General features: G+C 35.3%; 1 protein-coding gene across 2 annotated transcripts in view; it reads right to left on the reverse strand.

Annotated features, from left to right (window-relative positions):
- Window positions 1–24,066, reverse strand: part of MSH4 (mutS homolog 4) — a 102,757-nt gene that overhangs the window by 60,536 nt on the left and 18,155 nt on the right. The window contains exons 3-8 of one of the 2 annotated variants that reach the window (XM_019957250.2): window positions 20,157–20,317; window positions 18,790–18,900; window positions 16,105–16,220; window positions 15,006–15,179; window positions 9,135–9,307; window positions 4,736–4,803 (exon numbers count right to left, since the gene is read on the reverse strand). In XM_019957250.2, the coding sequence (XP_019812809.2) occupies window positions 4,736–4,803; window positions 9,135–9,307; window positions 15,006–15,179; window positions 16,105–16,220; window positions 18,790–18,900; window positions 20,157–20,317 (803 nt within the window). Of the gene's footprint in view, window positions 1–4,735; window positions 4,804–9,134; window positions 9,308–15,005; window positions 15,180–16,104; window positions 16,221–18,789; window positions 18,901–20,156; window positions 20,470–24,066 lie in introns of those variants that run through there. The other variant, XM_070786295.1, reaches the window with a different exon arrangement.

Here is a 24,066-nt window from a genome sequence, read left to right on the forward strand (position 1 = left end):
CTTTTTTAAAAAAATAAGAAAACAAAATCTCAAAATGAATTTTAAATTCCTTTGGATTAGAGGCTTACTTCCTACTATATCCCTAGCACTCACCACAGTGCTTGGTAAAATAACTTGTTGAATTAATAAAAGAAAGAGCTATGACCCAGATACTCTTTACGGCAGTCTGAAATCAATGGGAAAAATTTAAGACTTAGGTAAAACTTGAAAAAATTATTTAATATCAAAGTTTTCAAATGTGGGAGTAAGTACTTTAGATGTTTTATAATGGAAAATACAAACATTCTTAATGAAAAACATTAAATAGTAAGGTTATAAAGACTACATAAAAAGAAAATACATCTGGATTAATTTAAAAAAGAAATTTAAGTTTGATTTTCAATGAATGCTTATGATTGGAAAATATGCATTTTCTAAAAATCAATGTTCTTAACAGAAAATATAAGAATTCATCTTGGGTAAACAATTTCACACCGGAAATTTTCAGAGAACATTTCGTTCATTCAGAAGTTTAAGCCAATCATAAAATTCAGCCAATAGAACATTTAGTTCATCCACAAGTTTAAGCAAATCCAGCCATTTAACCAGCACAAGTCTGAACTGATTTAGTAAATATTGTGTTTAAGTAAGATATAGATGCTTATATTAAATTACTTTAAAGTATCATTTAAATATATCTCCAGATGGTTAGGAAAACATTAACTGAGAAACAATAAAGGAAGACTGAAATTTATGAATTATGTATGAAGTCAATATATTGCTTAAGTTTCCTTAAAAGTTAGTAAATCTCATCTGAAAAGTATTTTTTTTAAAAAACCTCCACAAAGGACATATGTGCTGGTTAGGAAAAAATTTACAACTATGACTGGTCCCCCCAAAACTAAAAAGGATGACAAGTAACACTGGCCCTTAATAACCTTATGGAGCTAGTTACAGATTGCCTTTTTTGGACAAGAAGAAAGATTCCAGATTCTCAGTGTGCAGAATTACCTTATACCAAAATTTCTGGCTTTTCTAAAATCTGATAGTCAAATTGATTACAGAAGCTGGTTAGTTAATCACAGATATTTCTCAGAGAGGTAGTTGGCTAAAATGATATTCCTTTCTTAATAAAACCAGAAATGATCTAATGCAAAAATATGTACAGCTGACCCTTGAACAACACAGGTTAGAACTGCATGGATCCACTTAAATTTGGATCTTTTAAAATAAACACATATGTGTACTGGAGATGTATTTTCTCTTCCTTATGATTTTCTTAATATTTTCTTTTCTCCAGCCTACTTTATTTAAGAATACAGTATAAAAACATACTGCACACAAAACATGTATTAAGTAGCTACTTAGGTTTATCAGGTTTATCCCTGGAGAAGGAAATGGCAACCCACTCCAGTATTCTTGCCTGGAAAATCCCATGGACCAAGGAGCCTGGTAGGCTACAGTCCATGGGGTAGCAAAGAGTTGGACACGACTGAGCAACTTCACTTCACTAGGTTTATCAGTAAGGATTCCAATCAACAGTAGGTTATCAATAGTTAAATTTAAGTGAAAATGAAAGTTGCTCAGTTATATCCAACTCTTTGTGACCCCATGGACTATTACAGTCCATGGAATTCTCCAGGCCAGAATATTGCAGTGAGTAGCCTTTCCCTTCTCCAGGGGATCTGCCCAACCCAGGGATCAAACTCAGGTCTCCCACATTGCAGGCCAATTCTTTACCAACTGAGCTATCAGGGATAGTTAAGTTTGGAGGAAGTCAAAAATTATATGAGGAATTTCAATTGTGCAGAGGGGTTAGCACCCCTAAGCCTGATGTTGTCCAAAGGTCAACTGTATATTACTAATTCTTATAGCTAGTGACACTAAAGCATGGATATGTATGACTATGTAATACTACATATTACACATTACACAATGTGACAACAATGAGACTGCTCTCAGGCATAACCTGATAATTAATTCTTTCCTATAATAAAATTGAAACAAAGTCTTTGCTTACACACAGCTGAGAGTTGAATTGTGTCCCCCTCTAAAAAAAGATATTTTGAAGTCTAAACACTCAGTACCTCAAAACACAGTCTTATTTGGAACTAGGGTCACAGAAATAACGAGTTAAGATGACATCATATTGTAGTAGGTAGACTCCTAATTCAATATGACTGGTTTCAAATAAAACACAGTCATGTGAAGGACTTCCCTGGTGGCCCAGTGGTTAAGAATCCACCTGCCAATACAAAGATGTGGGTTTGATCCCTGGTCCAGGAAGATCCCACATGCCATGGAGCAACTAAGCCCATGAGCCACAACTACTAAAGCCTATACACCCTAGAGTCCATGCTCTGCAACAAGAGAAGCCACTGCAATGAGAAGCCTATGCACCACAATAAAGAGTAGCCCCTGTTAACCACAATTAGAGAAGCTCTGCGTGTATCAACAAAGACCCAGCACAGCCAAAAACATAAATAAACAAATAAGAAAAAGACAGCCACGTGAAGACACAGACACAAGGAAACCACCATGTGACAAGGAAAAGAGAGATTAAATGTATATAGCAAGTCAAGGAACACCAAAGATTACCAACAAACCACCAAAACAGGTAAGAAAGGATTCTCCTACAGGTTTCAGAGAAAACATAGCCCTCCCAACATCTTGATTTCAGACTTCTACCCTCCAGACCTGCGACAATAAAATTATAGTGTTTTAAGCCATGCAGTGTATAGTATTTGTTTCAGCAGGCCCAGGAAACTAATATTAATTGTAAGTACAGAGTAGCCATTTCCTATTCCTACACTGAGTTGCATTTTTTCTGTGTTAAAACATGTCATTCATAAGTAAAACTGTTACTTAAGATACTTTTCATTTGAAAATACCATTCAAAGCAGGACATCTGGCAAAAGATCATAAGGGCTAACTGGTCCTTTGGGTTTATATTCATAATTGATAACTCATTTTTAAGTCTCTGAAAGTCTGTAAATATTTGATGGCTCCAAAAACACTGCTAAACCAGTACAGAGGTTAAAAAATAAAGGTTAATGACACATGTTAACAAGAACATATCCGGAAGTAAAGTGAAAAACCCTTTATATATATTCTGTTGAGCAGAAGTTTTTTAATTGGATATATTCCCAGCTTGTGTTATTTTTGCTTTTGTTGCCACTACTCTATGCTTCTTACACCACATGGGAAGTGATGTAATATTATTTGAAGGTAGACTGAATTCAGCTAAAGATGTATTCTATAAACCTGAAAGCAACCATTAAAATAAAAAAAACAATGAACTTATCCAATAAATCAACAGAGGAGTAAAATGGGATCATAAAAGTATCCATTTAAACCAAAAGAAGGCAGAAGAAAAGGAAAAGAAAATATAGGTGAGATAAATGTAAAAAAGTACCATAACAGAAGATTTAAATTGTAACATACCAATAATCTCATTAAGTACAAATGAAATAAATACCCTAATTAAAAGTTCATTCCAGAAGAAACAGGTAACCTGAATAGCATCATATCTATTTAAGAAATTGAATTTATACTCAAGAATCTCCCTACAAAGAATAATTCCAAGTTTTAACAGCTTTATTTGTGAATTCCACCAAACATTTAAGGAAGAAACAATATTAACACCAGTTATACACAAACACTATGAGAAACTGAAGTGGAAGGAATGCCTCTAACCTCATTGTATGGTATCGATTAATTTTGTTTCAGATTTCAGTTGTTCTAGGTTACCTCTCATTTGTATATATTGAATTTTAAAGTGTTTCAATTATTTAAGGAAACTCCCAATTCTCCTCCTGTCCAACAGCCAAAACTTTTCCATATGATGATGTTTTTATTATAAATGAACCTTAAGAGTATTTCCTCTACCATATGAAAAGGCTTTCTAAATATAGATAAGCCTTCAATGGATTTGCAAAGTAATAAAATTTCAAATAAAATTCCACTGATACAGGACTTCTTTCCTTTTTAAGCACATGAGCAAAAATATGCAAGTGATCCTTGAACAACACAGGACTGAACACTGCAGGTCCACTCATAGTGGGTTTTATTCAATAAATAGAGTACAACACAATCCAATTGGCTGAATCTGCAGATGGAGAACCCTTGGATGCAGAAGGCTGGCTGTAAAGTTACATGCTGGTTTTCAATTGCATTGGTGACGGGGAAGAGGGTGCCCTAACCCCCATACTGTTCAAGGGTTAACTTGTAAATGTATTTGATAAAAGCAAATATTTCTCAATTCACTTTAAAGAGAAATGAAAACCATCTATTATTTTCTTTATAGAATGTGCCTACAGGCACTAAGTATTTAAATTTGTAAAAATCCAAAGCCTTGTTTCATATTTAAAGGTTAAGCATACTTGAAAACTAACTAATCAAACTTCACATAATGATCATCTTTTAAAGGACCTTGGAACTAACATAATTTTTATCTAGTTTATTAAGCAAATGTTTTGTAATCTAAGGTTTTTGAAAACTATGTCCAAACTCTTTAAGTAAATATTTGATAAATGAAATATGTCAATTCCTCAATTAATAAACTTTTAATTTTAAGTATATCATATATGATAACACATTGAGGAGAAAAGCTTCCTTTAAAAAGGCATAAAAATATTTCAGATAGTAATGACAAAGTACTTTCCCAAAAAACTTCATATTTTCCAATTGTTACATCATATTAAGACAAGTTATATCACATAATATATAATAAAATAACATGTATACATTAACATACCGTGTCTTGCTTTGGAATTTGAACTAAAACAGAAAGAAGTTGCTCTGTATCAAGAAACCTTGCTATAACTGAAACAAACAGAAAATATGAGCAGTTAAACTTTATGTTACAGTTTAAAATATAGAGTATATAAAGTATTATCCCCAAATAATAATATAGCACAGTTTTATCTGCAAATACCACTTGTTTTAATTGTCTTCATCTATTTTACATTTACCAGGGATAAAATAATAAATTATAGTGTTCTTTTACTAACTTTGATTACTCAGAATTTGTCTTCAAATTTTGACACTGTTGATCACCCCTTCCTTCTTGAAACTCTACTTCTCTGACTTAAATATGTTGCTTATCATAATTTCCTTCCCACTTTTTTGATCTCTAACTTTTTTTCATTATACTTAAAGGATAAGATTAAAAGTCTAAAAGCATCAGTCAACCACTAACCACGTAACTTTCCAGGAGTTACCTAACTTCTCTGAACTTTAGCTGTTCTCATCTTTTAAAAGATGAGATGGTTCATCAAAAAACTAAAAATAGAACTACCATATGATCTAGCAATTCCACTCCAGGGTATATATCCAGAGAAAACAAAAATTCTAATTCAAAAAGATACAAGTACCCCTATGTTCACAGCAGCATTATTCATAATTGCCAAGATACCGTACCTAAATGTCCATCAAGAGACAGTGAATAAAGAAGTTGTGATACACACACACACACATATATATGTATACATGTATATACACACAATGGAATACTACTCAGCCATAAAAAAACAGTAAAATTCTGTCATTTGTGAAAACATGAATGGACCTAGAGGATATTACACTTAGTGAAATAAATCAGGCAGAGAAAGACAAATAAGTATATGTGGAATCTAAAAACTAAAACAAATGAGCAAATATAACAAAACAGAAACAGACTCACAGATACAGAGAACTAACTAGTGGTTACCAATGCGGAGAAAGTAGGGAGGGGGGAAAAGAGATGGATGGGGGATTAAGAGGTACAAACTACTACATATAAAATAAGTAAGCTATAAAGCATATGTTATACAGCATAGTGAATACAGCCATAAATTTGTAATAACTTTAAACAGAGTATAATCTATGAAAACTTTGAATCATTATGTTGCACACCTGACACTAATATTGTAAATCAACCATATCCCTGTGAAAATAAATTAAATTTAGGGACTTCCCTGGCAGTCCAGTGGTTAAGACTCCATACTTCCAATGCAGGGAGTAGAGGTTCAATCCCTGGTTGGGGAACTAAAATCCTGCATGCCACAAAATTTAATTAACTACTTAAATTTTAAAAAGTTTTTAAAGCAGAACATGAGACATGCTATGTTCAAGTAACTAAAAGAAGTTCAATTATACTAGAAGAAGGCAGAATGAAAAGTGACAAGTAACAAGACGTGCTGTGGTAAACGAGAAAGAAAGCCGTCCAGAAGAGTTTGGGTTTTATCCTAAAAGCATTAGAAGAGATTGAAAGATTTTACGAAAGCGGGTATGTGGTAGCCCTGCAAAGATTTCCACATTCTAATCCCTGGAACGTTTGTATATGTTATCTGGTAACAGGGACTTTGAAGATGAGATGAAGTTTAAGCTTCTTGAAATGGAGAGATTATTCTGGATTATTTGTTAGTCCCAAAGTAATCAATCACAAGAGTCCTTCTAAGAGAGAGGCAGGAGGATCGGTCAAAGAGAGAAGATTTAAGGACAAAAGCAAAAGCTAGAAAATAGAGAAGAAACTATTCTCCTGGCTTTGAAGATGGAGGAAGGGCCATGAGTCAAGGAATGTAGAAGGCCTCTAGCAACTGGAAAAGGCAAGGGAACAATTTTGTCCCAGAACCTTCAGAAGAAAAATGGACCCACTAACACAGTGACTTTCATCCAGTAAAACTGATTTATGACTTTCAGAATTGTAAGATAATTAATTCATGCTGTTTTAAGCCTCAAAATGTGTGGTAATTTGTTACATCAACAGGAAGAAACTAATAAAGAGTAATATGTTCACATTTATATTTTCAAAAGATTACTCAAGCTCCAATATAGAGAAGGGACTACAAAGAACAAGGCTGGAGGACAAGGCCAAATAGAAGGCTGCAGAAATAAATCAGATTATAGATAAATGGTACCCTGGGCTGGAGCAGCAGCACTGGGAATAGAAGCTAATACCTATAAGATATATATAGAAAAGAGACTTTACAGAATTTGATGATTAATTTCAGAGAAGGTAAGTGTCAAGAATGACTTCCAGTTGGTCATCTGGTTTGGTTAAGAGCTTGGATGTAGAGCTATTCTTTGAAATCAGAAGGGATTGATTAGAAGGAAATCCACAGTCTGGATACATTAAATCTGAGGTGATTAGGCAAAATCTAATAAGTGCTCAGTAGGCAATAAGATACATGGGGCTGAAGGTCTATAAAGATATCTGGGCATGAAATGTAAATTTGGAAGTTACAGGTATGTGAATGATAATTATAAGACCAAGAAAATACAGAGTAAAAAGGCAACCTAAGACATAGTTTTGAAGCACCACAGCATTCAGGGAATGAGCAAAGGAAAACAAGCCTAAAAAGAAAACTCAGGAGTCTTTCTCTCTTCTATTTGAAAGGAAGGAATCTGGGGTTTTCACTCTGCTACCTGACCAATGACAGAACTTCCTACAGATATTCCAAGACAGTCTACAGTCCTGCAGTCTATTTGTAAATTATAAAGATAACACTACAAAGGAGATGGACAGTCAGAAACTTTTTAAAGAAGTGAGCAACAGAGCTTTAAAAAAAGGAAACTCCAAAAAAGTAGGAGGAAAATCAAACTGTATAATCACAGAAGCAAAGAAAGGTAGTAATTCAATAAGGAGAGATTTTGGCAGTACCAGAGAAGTTGGATTTCAAATAGAGCTGTGTGTATGTTAGTCGCTCAGTCATATCTGACTCTTTGCAACTGCACAGATTGTAGCCTGCCAGGTTCCCCTGTCCACAGGATTCTCCAGGCAAGAATACTGCAATGAGTTGCCATGCCCTTCTCCAGGGGATCTTCCTGACCCAAGGATAGAACCCTTGGGTCTCCCGCATTCCAGGCAGATTCTTTACCACCTGAGCTACCTGGGAAGCCCCAAATAGAACTAATATGTGCCCATTAAATTTAACAACAATGAGACTATGAGTAAATGTCTTAGGCTTGATTCTCCAGAAAGAGACTCTGAAATGAGGATTTATATGCAAGTATTAGATTAAGAATTTGCTTCCATGAGAAACCAATAGAGAAGAGAAGGACAGGAAAGGGAAAAAAGCCAAGCAAAAACATAATTTCAGGCAAAATTCTATGGAGGGTAACTTCAGTTCATGCTGTAGAAGACCTTCTGGACATTACATTCATGGTTATTGCCAAAACAGTGTGAGGCAGTTAGGCTTTCATATTCCCACACTATTCAGTCACTTAAGGGCCCACAAGGCATATTTGACCCTCTCTGCTTACAGCACAGCCCTCTAATAGCCTGAGGGTAGACCTCTAAAGTGAGTCCAGGTGCAGGCCATTAGAAGCAAAACCACACAGAACAGGGAAAAGGGGCACAGAGAAAATTAAGAGAGACCTGAGAGGATACGGACAGAAAACCAACAATGTCTGCTATACTGACCTTGACAAGAGCAGTCTCAGCACAGCAGTAGGCACAGAAAAAAGACTGATTGAAATGGGGTGATGAAGAGAAGACAGTATGTGCATAAAATTTGTTTTTCAACAGGTGATGAATGGTAGAATAGAGATAAGATGTTGCTGTAAACCACAACGGTGACCAGTTAAAAATAAGCCTTTTCACACTTTTTCCAAAGCCTCACAAAATACACAGGAATACACAGAAAAAATGAATATACTCAGCAACATTGGAAATGCAGTCACAGTCAGTATAATGTCAGAATTTTGAAGAAATTATACTAATTAAAAGATATTTAGAATTGAACTGAAGAAACCTAAAGACTGTAAGTGCCTTCTAGATTTTCATGTACTACTTCAGTTTAGACCACCAGAACAACAGTGGGGATATAGAAGACAGATCAAGTGGCTAAAATCCAGGAACTAGACTAGGATCAGTGCAGATTAACTGCCCTTCCACTTACAGATTTAAGAAAAATATTGCACTGCCATGCCAGTGAACGGGTGCCAAGGGCAATTCTCTTACCTCATGAGTTGGACTGCATCCTCGCAAAAGAAATTTGGTAATCCCAAATCCTGGTATCTGAATGTGACGTTACTTGGAAACTAGATCTTTGCAGATGTCATCAAATTAAGATAACATCATTAGGATGAGCCTTAATCCAACAGGACTGGTATCATTTTAGGAAGACACATATTTTTAATAATTTGCATTTGTAAAAATAGATGATGTTTACCTGACTGAAGTCCAAAAAAAAGTTCCTCATCTTGAAGCAGTTCCTGAACACAATCTAATCTCATGTTAATGGTTTCAACATCAACTAGAGGTTCCAATATATTAGAACGAAGTCTTCTACTTCCTCCAGGAGTCTTAGTATAATTTAGAACACCAAAGAGCGTGTGATTATTCCTTTAAAAGCATAAGTTAGGAAAATTTCATTAAGTATACAAAGGAGAAACCAATAAAACTGTAATTTAACTTTTTAAAATTTATTTAAATTACTTTACAATATTGTGGTTTTTGCCATACATCAACATGAATCAGTCATGGGTGTACATGTGTCCCACCATCCTGAACCCCATTGCCACCTCCCTCCCCACACCACCTCTCTGGGTTGTCCCAGAGCACCAGCTTTGGGTACCCTGCTTCATGCATTGAATTTTCACTGGTCATCTATTTTACATATGGTAATATACATGTTTTAATGCTATGCTCTCATATTGTCCCACCCTTGCCTTCTCCCACGTAGTTTTAAAATAATCCTATAATCTACAATAGTGATTCTCAAACTTTCATATTAATACAAATCAAATGAGGATTCTGATTCAGTCTGGGATGAGGCCTGATAATCTACCTTTTAAATAAACTCTCAGGTATGCTGTCAGTCAGTGAAGCACACTTTGATTAACAAGGATCTACAGCATCCTCTTGCATCAGTGAATGACTTTTTTTCATAGACCAGTTACAATACTCAGACTAATATAAAATGTTCTAGTCCGTGGCATTCTATCAATAATAACAAGATATCAATAATACATACTTAAGGGGGAAGAGAACTTTACACTGATAAAACATGTATTTAACATAATCACTCTGTTCTAATTTATGAAGTTAGAGAATTATAAAAGAGAAAGAAAGAAAATAATATCAGGTACAGAAACTATTACAAACAAATAGGACTGTACAGAGAATGACAAGAAGGATTGCTTTAGTTAGGTTGAGAAAGACCTGTATTTATATCTGACAGTTGAATTAAGACATCCATACCAAGATGATGATGAAACGGGAATAATTATGACAATGATGGTGAGAATAGCTAACATACTGAACACAGTATACGCCAGGCCTTATTCTAAGAAATGTACATATATTATTTAATTCTAATAACAATGGTATGGGCTAGATGCTATTATTAGCCACATTTTATAAGGGAAGAAACTGAAACACAAAGAAATTAAGTAATCTGCCTGAGGTTTCCAAATAAGTGAACAACAATAATAAAAGAGTTACCAGTTTAAAGGGGCAAAACAGAACAGCAATTTAAGCCCAGTCTTCCTGGTGGGGAAGGAAATGGCAACCCACTCCAATATTCTTGCCAGGAGAATCCCATGAACAGAAGAGCCTGGCAGGCCACAGTCCATGTGGCCACAAGAGTCGGACAAGATTTAACAACTAAACCACCACCAGTCTTTCTGGCTCTAGAACCAGAAAGATCAAGGTTGGTGGAGCACTGCAAAGTAAGAATTAAGGGAAATGAATAAAGAAGTTGAAAGAAATCAGAACACAGAAGTCCTTGTAGGCCATGGTAAAGAGTCTGAATTACACTCTAAAGGTAACAGGAGCACTGGAAGACTTTTAAGCATTAAAGTTTCAAGATGTAATTTCTGGTTTAAAAGGATCACTTTCTGGCCACTAGGTTGAGAACAGACTAATTGTAGGGAGAGGAAGAAGACAGAGAGACAAGTTAGGGGCTATTATACTATATAGTTCAGTTCAATTCAGTCGCTCAGTCATGTCCGACTCTTTGTGACTCCATGAATCACAGCACGCCAGGCCTCCCTGTCCATCACCAACTCCCGGAGTTCACTCAAACTCACATCCATCGAGTCGGTGATGCCATCCAGCCATCTCATCCTCTGTCCTCTTTTCCTCCTGCCCCCAATCCCTCCCAGCGTCAGAGTCTTTTCCAATGAGTCAACTCTTCACATGAGGTGGCCAAAGGACTGGAGTTTCAGCTATAGCATCATTCCTTCCAAAGAAATTCCAGGGCTGATCTCCTTTAGAATGGACTGGTTTGATCTCCTTGCAGTCCAAGGGACTCTCAAGAATCTTCTCCAACACCACAGTTCAAAAGCATCAATTCTTTGGCACTCAGCTTTCTTCACAGTCCAACTCTCACATCCATACATGACCACTGGAAAAGCCATAGCCTTGACGAGATGGACCTTTGTTGGCAAAGTAATGTCTCTGCTTTTCAATATGCTATCTCGGTTGATCATAACTTTTCTTCCAAGGAGTAAGCATCTTTTAATTTCATGGCTGCATTCACCATCTGCAGTGATTTTGGAGCCCACAAAAATAGTCTGACACTGTTTCCACTGTTTCCCCATCTATTTCCCATGAAGTCATGGGTCCAGGCTAAAATGATGGAGGTATGGATTAGAGTTGTGGGGGCTTCACTGGTGGCTCAGCAGGTAAACAATCTAACTACAATGCAGGAGACACGGGAGATGCAGCTTCAATCCCTAGGTTGTGAAGATAACTTGGAGGAGGAAAGGGCAATCCACTCCAGTATTCTTGTCTGAAAAATCCCGTGAACAGAGGAGCCTGGCAGGCTGCAGTCCAAAGGGTGACAAAGAGTCAGACACAACTCAGCAACTGAGCAGTAAAAGTATGGTGTTAAGTTTGTAGACTTGGAAATGATAAGACCCAGAATATGAACGTACTCTAAAGGCTGAATCAAGAGGATTTACTGACATACTGAATTTGTGTTAAGAGAAGAAAGGAAATAAAAATGATTTAAGTTATCAGACTATCAAATTTTTAGTATATCAATTTAAACATATTTTTAAGAAATTACTCAAATCAAGCCCTGGCTGGGAATCAGGAGGTTATCATAGGTAAGTCACAGGTACAATTTTGAGAACTTGTCTTTTGCAGGAACAAAAGTAGGGAGCACACCTAAACCTGCCATTTGCTATAGAAATCAATGATGGAAACTATACTGAACAAGTGACAAGTCCATAGAAGCATTAGAGCTATCCAGATAGTTTAGTAGGTAGCATGCTCATCTTTCAACCTAATTTTCTTTGGTTTAAGTCAGGGAAAAGACCTCAATTTCTCCTCTCAACTACAATATGAACTCTTAAAGGTCAAATATCTTATCATTTAATATATGGCAGAAACTCAAGCAATGTTTGATGATGACAATGGTCAAACAATGATTAACTATGAAATGTGACAAAGTAAAACTGAGTATAAAACCCTTTGTAATAATTACCAGCCTTAGTTATTGACTGTCTATATTACCCTATGTTATTTTAACTTAGAAAGTCAACAACAGAGTAGTTTATCCAGATATTATTTTATCTTTTCCCAGGCAACAGAAAAAATATTACTTATTCACTAAGCTAGAAAGGAATAACTACTATTAATTACATTCTCCTTTAAAAGGTTATAATTTTAGATCACCATTATCCAGTGGAACTGCAAAGGTGCAGAGGTCACTACACTGATGGATGACAAAAAGTAGTATATACAGTAGTATTCCTACTTTACTAAAAGTAGTACCAACAGTACCTAGATAGATCTAAACTGTTCTTGATGACTGAAGTAAATAATAAACAAAATTAGATATGTCTGGAGATTTCATATAGTGGAAAGTAAAGCCAAGATAAGAACGCACAAAGCGACAGAAATATTTACACTGAAGCTCTGAAACTGGCACAAGCACCTTAAGGCTTCAATTGTCTAAAGCATTCTTTATTCTATTCAATACTCTTAATACTAAAATTTGTATTTATTGATATCTGAGGTTATCGATATATTAATTACTAAAAGCTGAGATTTTACTCCAAGCTTACTTACTCCCAACCTGCATTTTACCAAACTAAATAGCTTAAGTTTCCTTGCACATATTACTATATTGAAAATCATGCTTTCAAAACCTTTTTATTCACTGTCTTACTACTTGTTTTACTCTTTAATCTGGAAAACTTCTATTTATATTTCAAAACTCATGTCTGGGCTAAAAAAAAAAAAGTCAAGGTATTATCCCCTCTAGAAAACCATTTCTATAATAATTCTTTTACTCCTTAACTAAGCCAAATTAACTTTCTCTCTCTGCTACGAGCCCATCATTTTTTATGCAAATTTTCATCACCATACAGTCGACCCTTTCTATAGGTAATTGACTCTAAGACCTCTAACGGATACCAGAATCCATGGATACTTAAGTCCTTTATATAAAATGGCCTACTACAGTGGGCCCTCCATATTCACAAGTTCCATATCTGTGAATTCAACCAACAGTGGGTCCCTCGGTTACAGAGGGCCTGATGTACTTAGTACATGTTAATGATCTATGATACTATAGTCTCCTCCTCCGGACTATAATTCCTTAAGGAGATAAACCATGACTCACTAATTCTTTGTACCAAATTGAACCCATATTAAACCATATAGTTTATCCCTACTATAAACACCACCACAGGTTGATTACATTATCTTCTAATGACATTTTGATTCTAGTTTATTCAACCATTATGAAATCTTATAAAACCTCATGTTTACAGTGTGTATGTACATGGACAACACACACATATGCACAAACACATGAGCAATCTCCCATTCTCCCTTTCATTCATGTTTACCATCAATATTCATCTAACTGAAGCTAATAATAAACCAATAAAACCAGCAATCTAGTCATACACAAAGACCATTTTTATCATTTTCAACTACTTCATCTTCTCAAATGATTATGTAGTCCCTTGAATTTCCTGTATTTAATGCTTTTAAAACTGGTTATTTCAGCATTGTAGTATTCTGCACACAATAACTTCTTTTTTATTATGGTAAAACATACAAAACACAAATTTTACCATTTTAACCATATTACGCTCACTATTCAGTGCCATTAGGTATACTTGCAATAATGTGCAACCATTACTACCATTCGTTTCCAGAGCTTTCTCATCATCCCAAACATAAACTCTGAATCCATTAAACAATAACTCTCCCATTCCCCAGTTCCCCCAGCCCCTGATAACCTGTCTACTTTCTGTTGCCATAAATTTGCCTATTCTAGGTACTTCACCTTTTGTGTCCAGCGTATTTCACTTAACACAATGTCTTCAAGGTTCACACATCTTGTGGCAGAATTTCATTCCTTTTTAAAGCTGAATGATATTCCATTATATGTATACATCTTATTTGTATACACTTTATTAGTCACTGGTTGATGGACATTTGGTTTGTTTCCACATTTTGGCTACTGTGAATCATGCTGCTATGAATACTTGTGTGCAAGTATCTGTTTGAATCTCCACTCTCAGTTCTTCTGGGTATATACCAAGAAGCAGAATTTCTGGATTGTATGGTAATGCCAAATTTAGCTTTTTGAGGAACCACCACATGGTTTCTCAAAGTGCCTCCACCATTTTATATCCCTACCATAAATGGATTAGGATTCTAATTTCTTCATCCTTACCAATTCTTATCTTCCTATTTATTTAATAATAACTATACTAACAGTGGGAAGTGATAACTATTTTTGATATGTATTTCCCTAACAAATAGTGATGTTGAGCTCTTGCTTATTGTACCTCTGTATATCTTCTTTGGAGAAACGTCTGTTCAAGTCTTCTGCTTAATTTTGAAATGGCTGTCAGATTTTTTTTTTCTTATTTAGTAAAAATATCTTTTTAAAACTTGATTTTGGTGAAAACATTTGAGCAGTTCAGCAACAATGGTATAAATATTAAAAATGTTTATTTTCAATATTTCTCCACTGAACAACTTTAAAAAATATAAAGTAACTATTCATAGAAAAATATGATAATAAAATATACTGATATATTTCCTAATAAAAAATGGATAATCTTACCTAGAGTCTTGATTATTAATTAGTAATTCAAGGTTTTGGGCTGATGATGAATCTATCATGGCTGTCTGTTCACTACCCTGGAAACAAATCTTTAGCGATTTTGGTGCGTAAACTGAATTTTGAATAAATTCAACATATTTTAATAAAGCTGCAACAGCTGCAAGGCAGTAATATCTGTAAGGTAACCAATGATACACCACTATAAATCTCTGTAATAAAAGTATTGCTATAAAGGAAAACATTTATTTTACTTTTATAACAAAATTATAAATATTTGCATAACATTGCTTAAATTCAAAGGGAAAAAGCACTCCAAGTGTTCCTCATTTTGGATGACTAGTTAAATTACCTCTAAAGCATAAAAGTTGATAAAAACAGACAATTCTCTGAAGTCTGAGACTTAAAGAATAAGTTTAAAGAATAAAGTTAAAAGAATAAAAAATGGATTCCCAGTAAGTCACGTTAGAATTCAACACTCAATGGTACCATTCTAAGTACGTATTCAAATAATATTGAGACAGTCTGAGGGTTTAAAAGGTACAGTCAGGAGATCATAATGTATAGGAATGTACCTCATTCCTATATACATCCTATAATGTATAGGATCTTGGTGAGAAAAGATCGTCATGATTAACTTAGTGAACAAATAGTCCTCCCTGGCTCAAAGAAAGTATCTGTTCAGCAAGTTCTAAAAAATATCCATTCCAAAAGTATCATTTCCTGTCTCATTTCGAAGGGGTAAAGGAGTGAGGTAACAGGAACACAGCTTTACCTGTGTTTCACTTCTGTGCCCTCACACTTCTAGTAGCTCTGGCCACTTAAGCTTTTCATTTCAAAGTTAAAGTGAGCAGCAATGATTAGGGCAATAGATTATGACTAATTTGGAGAAATTCTATATAAATTAAGTCAGCAAGATATGCCCTGTGTATAAATTTCAGTTAATTACTTTACTACTCAGTAATTACTGAATGTGTTTTATGAAACTTTCTCAGCATTTTTCTCGGTGGTAGGGATATAGCAAAGAACAAAATAGACAAAAGACCTTTCCCTCCTGGAATACACACTAGGGACTTACTACTTGCCCCAAATCTTAACTTACTTGGACTGAACCTCCATTAGGACAGTGTTGAATTCTGCTATGCATAACTGTTCAATGTATTCTAGTCCTTTTGTTTCATTGAAGTATTTCCTTTGGATAGTAGTGAAATTAACATTCTGAAAAGAATTTTTAATTTCAAGATAAATTTTAAGTTTCATGCACTTGCCCAAAACTGCTTTCTTAAACACATGCTCATACATGGGTAGGTGGCTTAAAATATTGTGCAAAGCTTATTTTTCATTATTTATTATTTTCTAGAGTTAAATAAGTTTTTCTAGTTATTTGCTAAGTGAATTTGAGTAGTCTGTAGCTCTTATTAATCTATATTCGCATGAAATTTAAGTACAATAATAAAAAAAATGAGTCTCTGACTCCTACTAACTTTATTCTACAGCAACAACAAAGGTTTTGCATTCAGCATCATATTGGGCTTCCCTGGTGGCTCAGCTGGTAAAGAATCCGCCCGCAATGCAGGAGACCTGAGTTCGATCCCTGGGCTGGGAAAATCCCCTGGAGAAGGGAAAGGCTACCCATTCCAGTATCCTGGCCTGGAGAATTCCATGGACTGTATAATCCATTGGGTCACAAAAAGTCAGACACGACTGAGTGACTTTCACTTTCAATATATTATCATAATTGAGAGAGGGTAAATATTATAATATACTAGTTGGGAAAGCAAAAAATACCAATTCCAGATATCAAATCTATGAAATATTATCTACATGAGGTGAATTTAATTTACAGAATAAAGAAAAGGAGATAATGGAACTTTTTTAAAAAGAGCAAAATTTTAAAAAGCATGCAATCACAAAATAGAAGGTCTGCTTATTTTTAATAAAAGTATTAGGTAAAAAAGGCAATATATTAGCAATGGACTCCGAAAGAGTTGTAAGACTGAAAAAATAAAGTCACAAGCAGGTATGGAATTTGATAGGTCTCAAGACTGAACAGTTATCTCATTTAATCTTCCCAGTATAACTCTATGACATAAGTCATACTTATCTACAATTTTCCTCTAAGTCAAATTCTGAGAAGCCAAGTAACTTTTTTAATATCAAAGAATTGACATATGCCAGAGCTCAGACTTGAATTTAGATTTCTTTGACTACGAAGTCCATGTTTCTTCCATTTCATACTGCTTATTTAATTGAGGTCTTTTTATGGTAAGTGTGATAATAATGTTAACAACAATAATAACATTGTTTTTTTTTTCCCCTCTGCTTATGATTCTTTCATACAAAATATTGAGGCGGCCAAAAAGTTCGTTGGGATTTTTCATGTTATGGAAAAACCTGACCAAACATTTTGGCCAACTCAGTATTTCTATAGGACTTCCCAGGTGGTTCAGTGGTAAAGAATCTGCCTGCCAATGCAGGACATGCAGGAGACACCTGTTCAACCCCTGGTTCAGGAAGATACCCTGGAGAAGAAATTGGCAACACACACCAGTATTCTTGCCTGGGAAATCCCATAGACAGAGGGGCCTGGCAGGCAAACAGTCAACAGGATCTCAAAGAGTTGGACAAGACTAAGCATGCATGCAGTACTTTTATGGCTCTCTCACTCTCACTCCTTTCAAGACTTTGCCCAAATGAAACCTCACCAATGAGACCATTTCTGATTACCCGATATAAAATACCAGCTCTCTAGGAGGTAGATACTATTATTGTCCCTATTTTACTGACAAATAAAAACTGAAGTTTAAAGAGGTTGGATGGCATCACCAACTCAATGGACATGGGTTTGGGTGAACTCTGGGAGTTGGTGATGGAGAGGGAGGCCTGGCATGCTGCGGTTCATGGAGTCACAAAGAGTTGGACACGACTGAGGGACTGAACTGAACTGAACTGAAAAAGGTTGAGTAACTTAACTTGCACACAGTCATTTAGAATCAGGATTTGAAACCACAGCAGTCTGGCTCATCTGTCCTTAAGCACTAGGCTATATCGCCTTACATCTCAAGGGTCGTAGATATATGTTGTTTTCACCTTCAGAGGATTTATCTATCCCACATTCTATGTTGCTCTGTCCATTTAGGACTGTCAATTACAGTACTCTGTGCCCCACAGCAAAAAGTCAATGACCAGGGATTAATCAATCATAGTGCTTCTACCCCCAGAAACAGAGATTAATATAACATGTGGGAGCATGAACAAAACAAGAACAGTTCAGGGTCCTTCTCTTGAATTCATATATGGACACTGGAAGGAAGAAGTTACTTTTTTGCCTCCTGTATACTCTGGAAAAACCCCTTATTACCTAAAACATTTTTCTTTTTTCAAAGTATATCAAGAGTACCAAATTAAATAAGTGAATTCATCATCTTTATTATATGTATTCAGTTCAGTTGCACAGTTGTGTCTGATTCCTTATGACCCCATTGACTGCAGCATGCCAGGCTTCCCTGTCCATCACCAACTCCCGGAGCTTGCTCAAACTCATGTCCATCGAGTCAGTGATGCCATCCAACCATCTTATCCTCTGTTGTCCCCTTCTTCTGCCTTCAATCTTTCCCACTACTAATTATATGTATTAGTAGTCCCTTAGCTTAGGACTTGTACTTAGTGAGTACATTATGGTAAATATAAAGTTAGTCAAATTATTGTTCTTTAATATATTTTAAAATGGACTTTTAAAAATATGAAGATCTTGAATGTTACTATTGAGAATTTAAAAATCACTTACCTTGAAATTTTCTGTGATAAGAGTAAACAACTTGGTTGAATTTCCCACAACACAAGCAGTATTTGACATTATTATTTCCAAAGGTGATAAAATTTTAAGTTTAGTGATCACCTAAAATTGTTTGAATAAATAATCTCTTAAATGTAGGCTTAGGAGTCTCTAAAACCAAAAATGTTTCATATTTTTCTGAGAGATAAATGCTTATAATTAATTCAGAGATATACAAAATCACAACTGTCCTAATTATATTTCAGTTAAACATATTTCTAATGGTGCTATGTTAAACATACATTCTATAAAATTATAAATATATTATCATAAACATAGGCTGTATTTTACTTACAATAGTTTGTATCAGCTGTAAGCCCCCAAATAATTTGAACTTATCGAGTAGGCATTCCTTAAAAACAATGTTTTTAGTAAAATCATCTACTCGGTATTTTATTCATCTCCATGAAAAACATAAACATTCAATAGCTAACTATGGTGACTCAATCAGTATGGCCACATTGGTACAGCTTAGAAGCTGAAAAGTACAGAAACACAGATGAGAAACATCTGTTTTATGACTGATGTTTTTCACAGTGTCAGGTAAATTAGAACTATCCTAGACACAAAAATTCTTAATATGTCAAACATTCCAGTTAAAAAAAAAAAAACTTTTATCCTATCATTTTTAAATTGCAAAGAAATGTGAAATACCCAGATACATAGTACTAATATCATTTAGGTTGTTAAGCATACTAAAAAGTTAATTATTAGGTAGAGAGAGGAAATCTACATATTAGGGAACCAAAAAAGGGAATGCGAGAAAGAAATAAGGAATAATAAAACATTAAAAATAACATAGTATTTAATATTTTTTCATAACAGAATTTGAGTCAAATAACTTTTTAGAATATAGAGATTACAACAGACCAGTGGCTCAAATTAATGATGAATGATAGGAAGTGAAGGCAAGGAGTTGAGGGACTAAATTATTACTGATCTAAAACACTAGTCTCCCTTATTTCTAGAAAATAAAATTAAAATACATTTCTGTGGAAACAACCCTTTGGAGATAGCATTATGACACATGTTATTTTTGGACTAAGTCCAGGAATTATTAGAAGATATTAATTTTAGAAACATTAATAGTAATTTGGAATATTCAAATAACAGCAAAACATGTTATTTCAGAACAAAATAATATTTAAAAATTAAAATCAGATGTAAAAAATGTTTCTTTTAATTCATAGTAACCTAGATTGGTGCAATAATGAATAACCATTATTCTAACAAAAAGTAAACTAATTAGGGACGCACTGACTTGAAAATCTTCAAAGTACCCTCTAGATGAACCATTTTCTAGGAGTATAAATACTTACCTTTGCATATGTTGTATTGTCCGCAAATTGAGATAATACAATTTGTGGGCTTTTTAAATCAATACTTGCCATTCCTATTTCACCTCTGGCAAGTCCTCTCCCTTCTACAACAGCTACAATAACTGAAGGAGAGTGTGCAGAAACTGCAGATGAGGATGTAGCTGTCAAAATTGTTGAAAGAAAACATATAAACATAATAATTTGTAGTTCTTTCTCATAAGATCTCAAAGCACCAAATCAATGGCAGAGTTTTAATATCCAAGAAAAAATCTTATTTTCCTCATCAAAATAAAATCTTTCCATATCCAGACCAAATAAAAATGTTAATTCTCTATTTTGCCAAAACTTAACTTCACATTTAGAAATAATAAATCACATATTGTCTTATTTTGCATTTTACTGGAATGAAATCATAAAGAAACACTAAATTTGGGATAAGAAAACATTATTTATCTTATTTTGTCATTTAAAAGCTATCTGAATTTGAGCAAATTATTTCATAATAAGTAATCAAAAATCACAAAATACGGTAGCTGAAAGGATCAAATGGCATAATATACACAAATGCATCTTATATAGTATAAATCATATAGCTACAAACTGTAGAAACTAGATATCTGTATAAGGTTGGATATTTTATTAATGTGCCAAGAATGTTCAAAGTTCTTTACTTGAATTAACTTTGTCACCATGATTCTATCAATTGTTGCTGTTCATTCACTAAGTCATCTCCAACTCCTTGCAACCCCATGAACTATAGCACACCAGACTTCCCTATCCTTCACTAACTCCTAGAGTTTCCTCAAACTCATGTCCATTGAGTCAGTGATGCCATTCAACCATCTCATGCTCTGTTGCTCCCTTCTCCTCTTGCCCTCAATCTTTCCCAGCATCAATCTTTTCCAGTGAGTTGGGTTCTTCACATCAGGAGGCCAAAGTACTAGAGCTTCAGCTTCATTATCAGTACTTCCAGTTAATACTCAGGGTTGATTTCCTTTAGGTTGGACTGGATCTCCTTGCAGTCCAAGGGACTCTCAAGAGTCCTCCAGCACAATTTCAAAGCATCAGTTCTTTGGCACTCACCCTTCCTTATGGTCTAATTCTCAAATCTGTATATGACTACTGGAAAAACCACAGCTCTGACTGTATGGACTTTTGTTGGCAAAGTAATGTCTCTGCTTTCTAATTTGTTGTCCAGGTTTGTCATAGCTTTTCTTCCAAGGAGCAAAGGTCTTTTAATTTTGTGGCTGCAGTCACCATCCACAGCAATTTTGGAGCTCAAGAAAATAAAGTTTGTCACTGTTTCCACTTTTTCCCCATCTATTTGCCATGAAGTGATGGGACTGAATGCTATGATCTTAGTTTTTTAAATGTTGAGTCTTAAGCCAGCTTTTATCACTCTCCTCTTTCACACTCATCTAGAGGCTCTTTAGTTCCTCTTCACTTTCAACCATTAGAGTGGTATCATCTGCATATCTAAGACTGTTGATATTTCTCCTGGCAGTCTTGATTCTAGCTTGTGATGCATCCAGCCTGGCATTTCACATGATGTACTCAGATAGAAGTTAAGTAAACAGGGTGACAATATTCAGCCTTGACATACTCCTTTCCCAATTTTGAACCAGTGTCCAGTTCTAACTGTTGGTTCTTGACCTACATACAGATTTCTCAAGAGGCAAGTCATGTGGTCTGTTATTCCCATCTCTTTAAGAATTTTCCACAATTTGTTGTGATCTACACAGTCACAGGCTTTCGTGTAGTCAATAAAGCAGAAGTAGATTTTTCTGGATTTCCCTTCCTTTTTCTATGATCCAACAGATATTGGCAATTTGATCTCTGGCTCCTCTGCCTTTTCTAAATCCAGCATATACATCTGGAAGTTCTTGGTTCACTGCTGAAGCCTAGCTTGAAGGATTTTGAGGATTATCTTGCTAGCATGTGAAATGAGCACAACTGTATGATACTTTGGACATTGTCTGGCATTGCCCTTCTTTGGCACTGGAATGAAAACTGACATCTTCCAGTCCTGTGGCTACTGCTGAGTTTGCTAAATTTGTTGACATACTGAGTGCAGCACTTTCACAGAATCATCTTTTAGGATTTGAAATAGCTCAGCTGGAATTTCATCACCTCCACTAGCTTTGTTTATGTAGTGCCTCCTATGACCCATTTGGCTTCCCATTCCAGGCTGTCTGGCTCCAGGTGAGTGACCACATCATCGAGGTTATACAGGTGATTAAGGCCTTTTTTGTATTTGACTCTATCAATAGACATCATTAATTTCTCCATTTACTTCTAAGGAGACTGAAGCTCTAATGGAACTGGTAGAATGTGTACACAGGTGGTCTGAATCCAGACCTGGCACTCTTAACCACTACCTGTATTACTGATTTTGAAATTTATGCCTCACAGACCGTAAATATTCAGGTAAGTAGTTTAACCTTTTTATTTATTTATTTATTTATTTTTTATTCAGAGACCCGGAAGCTTCCTTTCTATAGAACCTCACCAAGAACAAAAAAAAACCAGCTAGTGAGAAAGACAGAGATTTGCCAATATATCCGTGCAGTAAAACTCAAACTTTGCTCAGAAAGCAAGACCCTCAAATCTCCTTTGGAAGCTATTTACTCTTTTTTTTTTTTTTTCTTTAATAGAAAATTATTTAATTAGTATACATGTGTTCCCCATCCTGAACCCTCCTCCCTCCTCCCTCCCCACACCATCCCTCTGGGTCGTCCCAGTGCACCAGCCCCAAGCATCCAGCATCGTGCATTGAACCTGGACTGGCATCTCGTTTCATACATGACGTTTCACATGTTTCAATGCCATTCTCCCAAATCTTCCCACCCTCTCCCTCTCCCACAGAGTCCATAAGACTGTTCTATACATCAGTTCTAAACACCAATACAGTATACTAAGGCATATATATGGAATTTAGAAAGATGGTAACGATAACCCTGTATACGAGACAGCAAAAGAGACACTGATGTATAGAACAGTTTAACCTTTTTAAATACCAAACATTTTAAACAAAATTGTTATAAGAATTCAATGTAATACAGAACAGCTTTATAAAGCATATGAAATTATAAGGCATCCTGAAAGATGATGCTGTGAAAGTGCTGCACTCAATAAGCCAGCAAATTTGGAAAACTCAGCAGTGGCCAGAGGACTGGAAAAGGTCAGTTTTCATTCCAATTCCAAAGAAAGGCAATGTCAAAGAATGCTCAAACTACCGCACAATTGTACTCATCTCACACACCAGTAAAGTAATGCTCAAAATTCTCCAAGCCAGGCTTCAACAATATATGAACTGTGAACTTCCAGATGTTCAAGCTGGTTTTAGAAAAGGCAGAAGAACCAGAGATCAAATTGCCAACATCTGCTGGATCATCGAAAAAGCAAGAGAGTTTCAGAAAAACATCTATTTCTGCTTTATTGACTATGCCAACACCTTTGACTGTGTGGATCACAATAAACTGTGGAAAATTCTGAAAGATGGGAATACCAGACCACCTGACCTGCCTCTTGAGAAACCTGTATGCAGGCCAGGAAGCAACAGTTTGAACTGGACATGGAACAACATGGTTCCAAATAGGAAAAGGAGTACGTCAAGGCTGTACATTCTCACCTGCTTATTTAACTTCTATGCAGAGTACATCATCAGACATGCTGGACTGGAGGAAGCACAAGCTGGAATCAAGATTGCTAGGAGAAATATCAATCACCTCAGATATGTAGATGACACCACCCTTATGGCAGAAAGTGAAGAGGAACTAAAAAGCCCCTTGATGAAAGTGAAAGAGGAGAGGGAAAAAGTTGGCTTAAAGCTCAACATTCAGAAAACTAAGATCGTGGCATCTGGTCCCATCACTTCATGGGAAATAGATGGGGAAACAGTGGAAACAGT

This window comes from Bos indicus, chromosome 3 (genome assembly GCF_029378745.1).
Source record: "Bos indicus isolate NIAB-ARS_2022 breed Sahiwal x Tharparkar chromosome 3, NIAB-ARS_B.indTharparkar_mat_pri_1.0, whole genome shotgun sequence".
Taxonomy (NCBI): Eukaryota; Metazoa; Chordata; class Mammalia; order Artiodactyla; family Bovidae; genus Bos; species Bos indicus.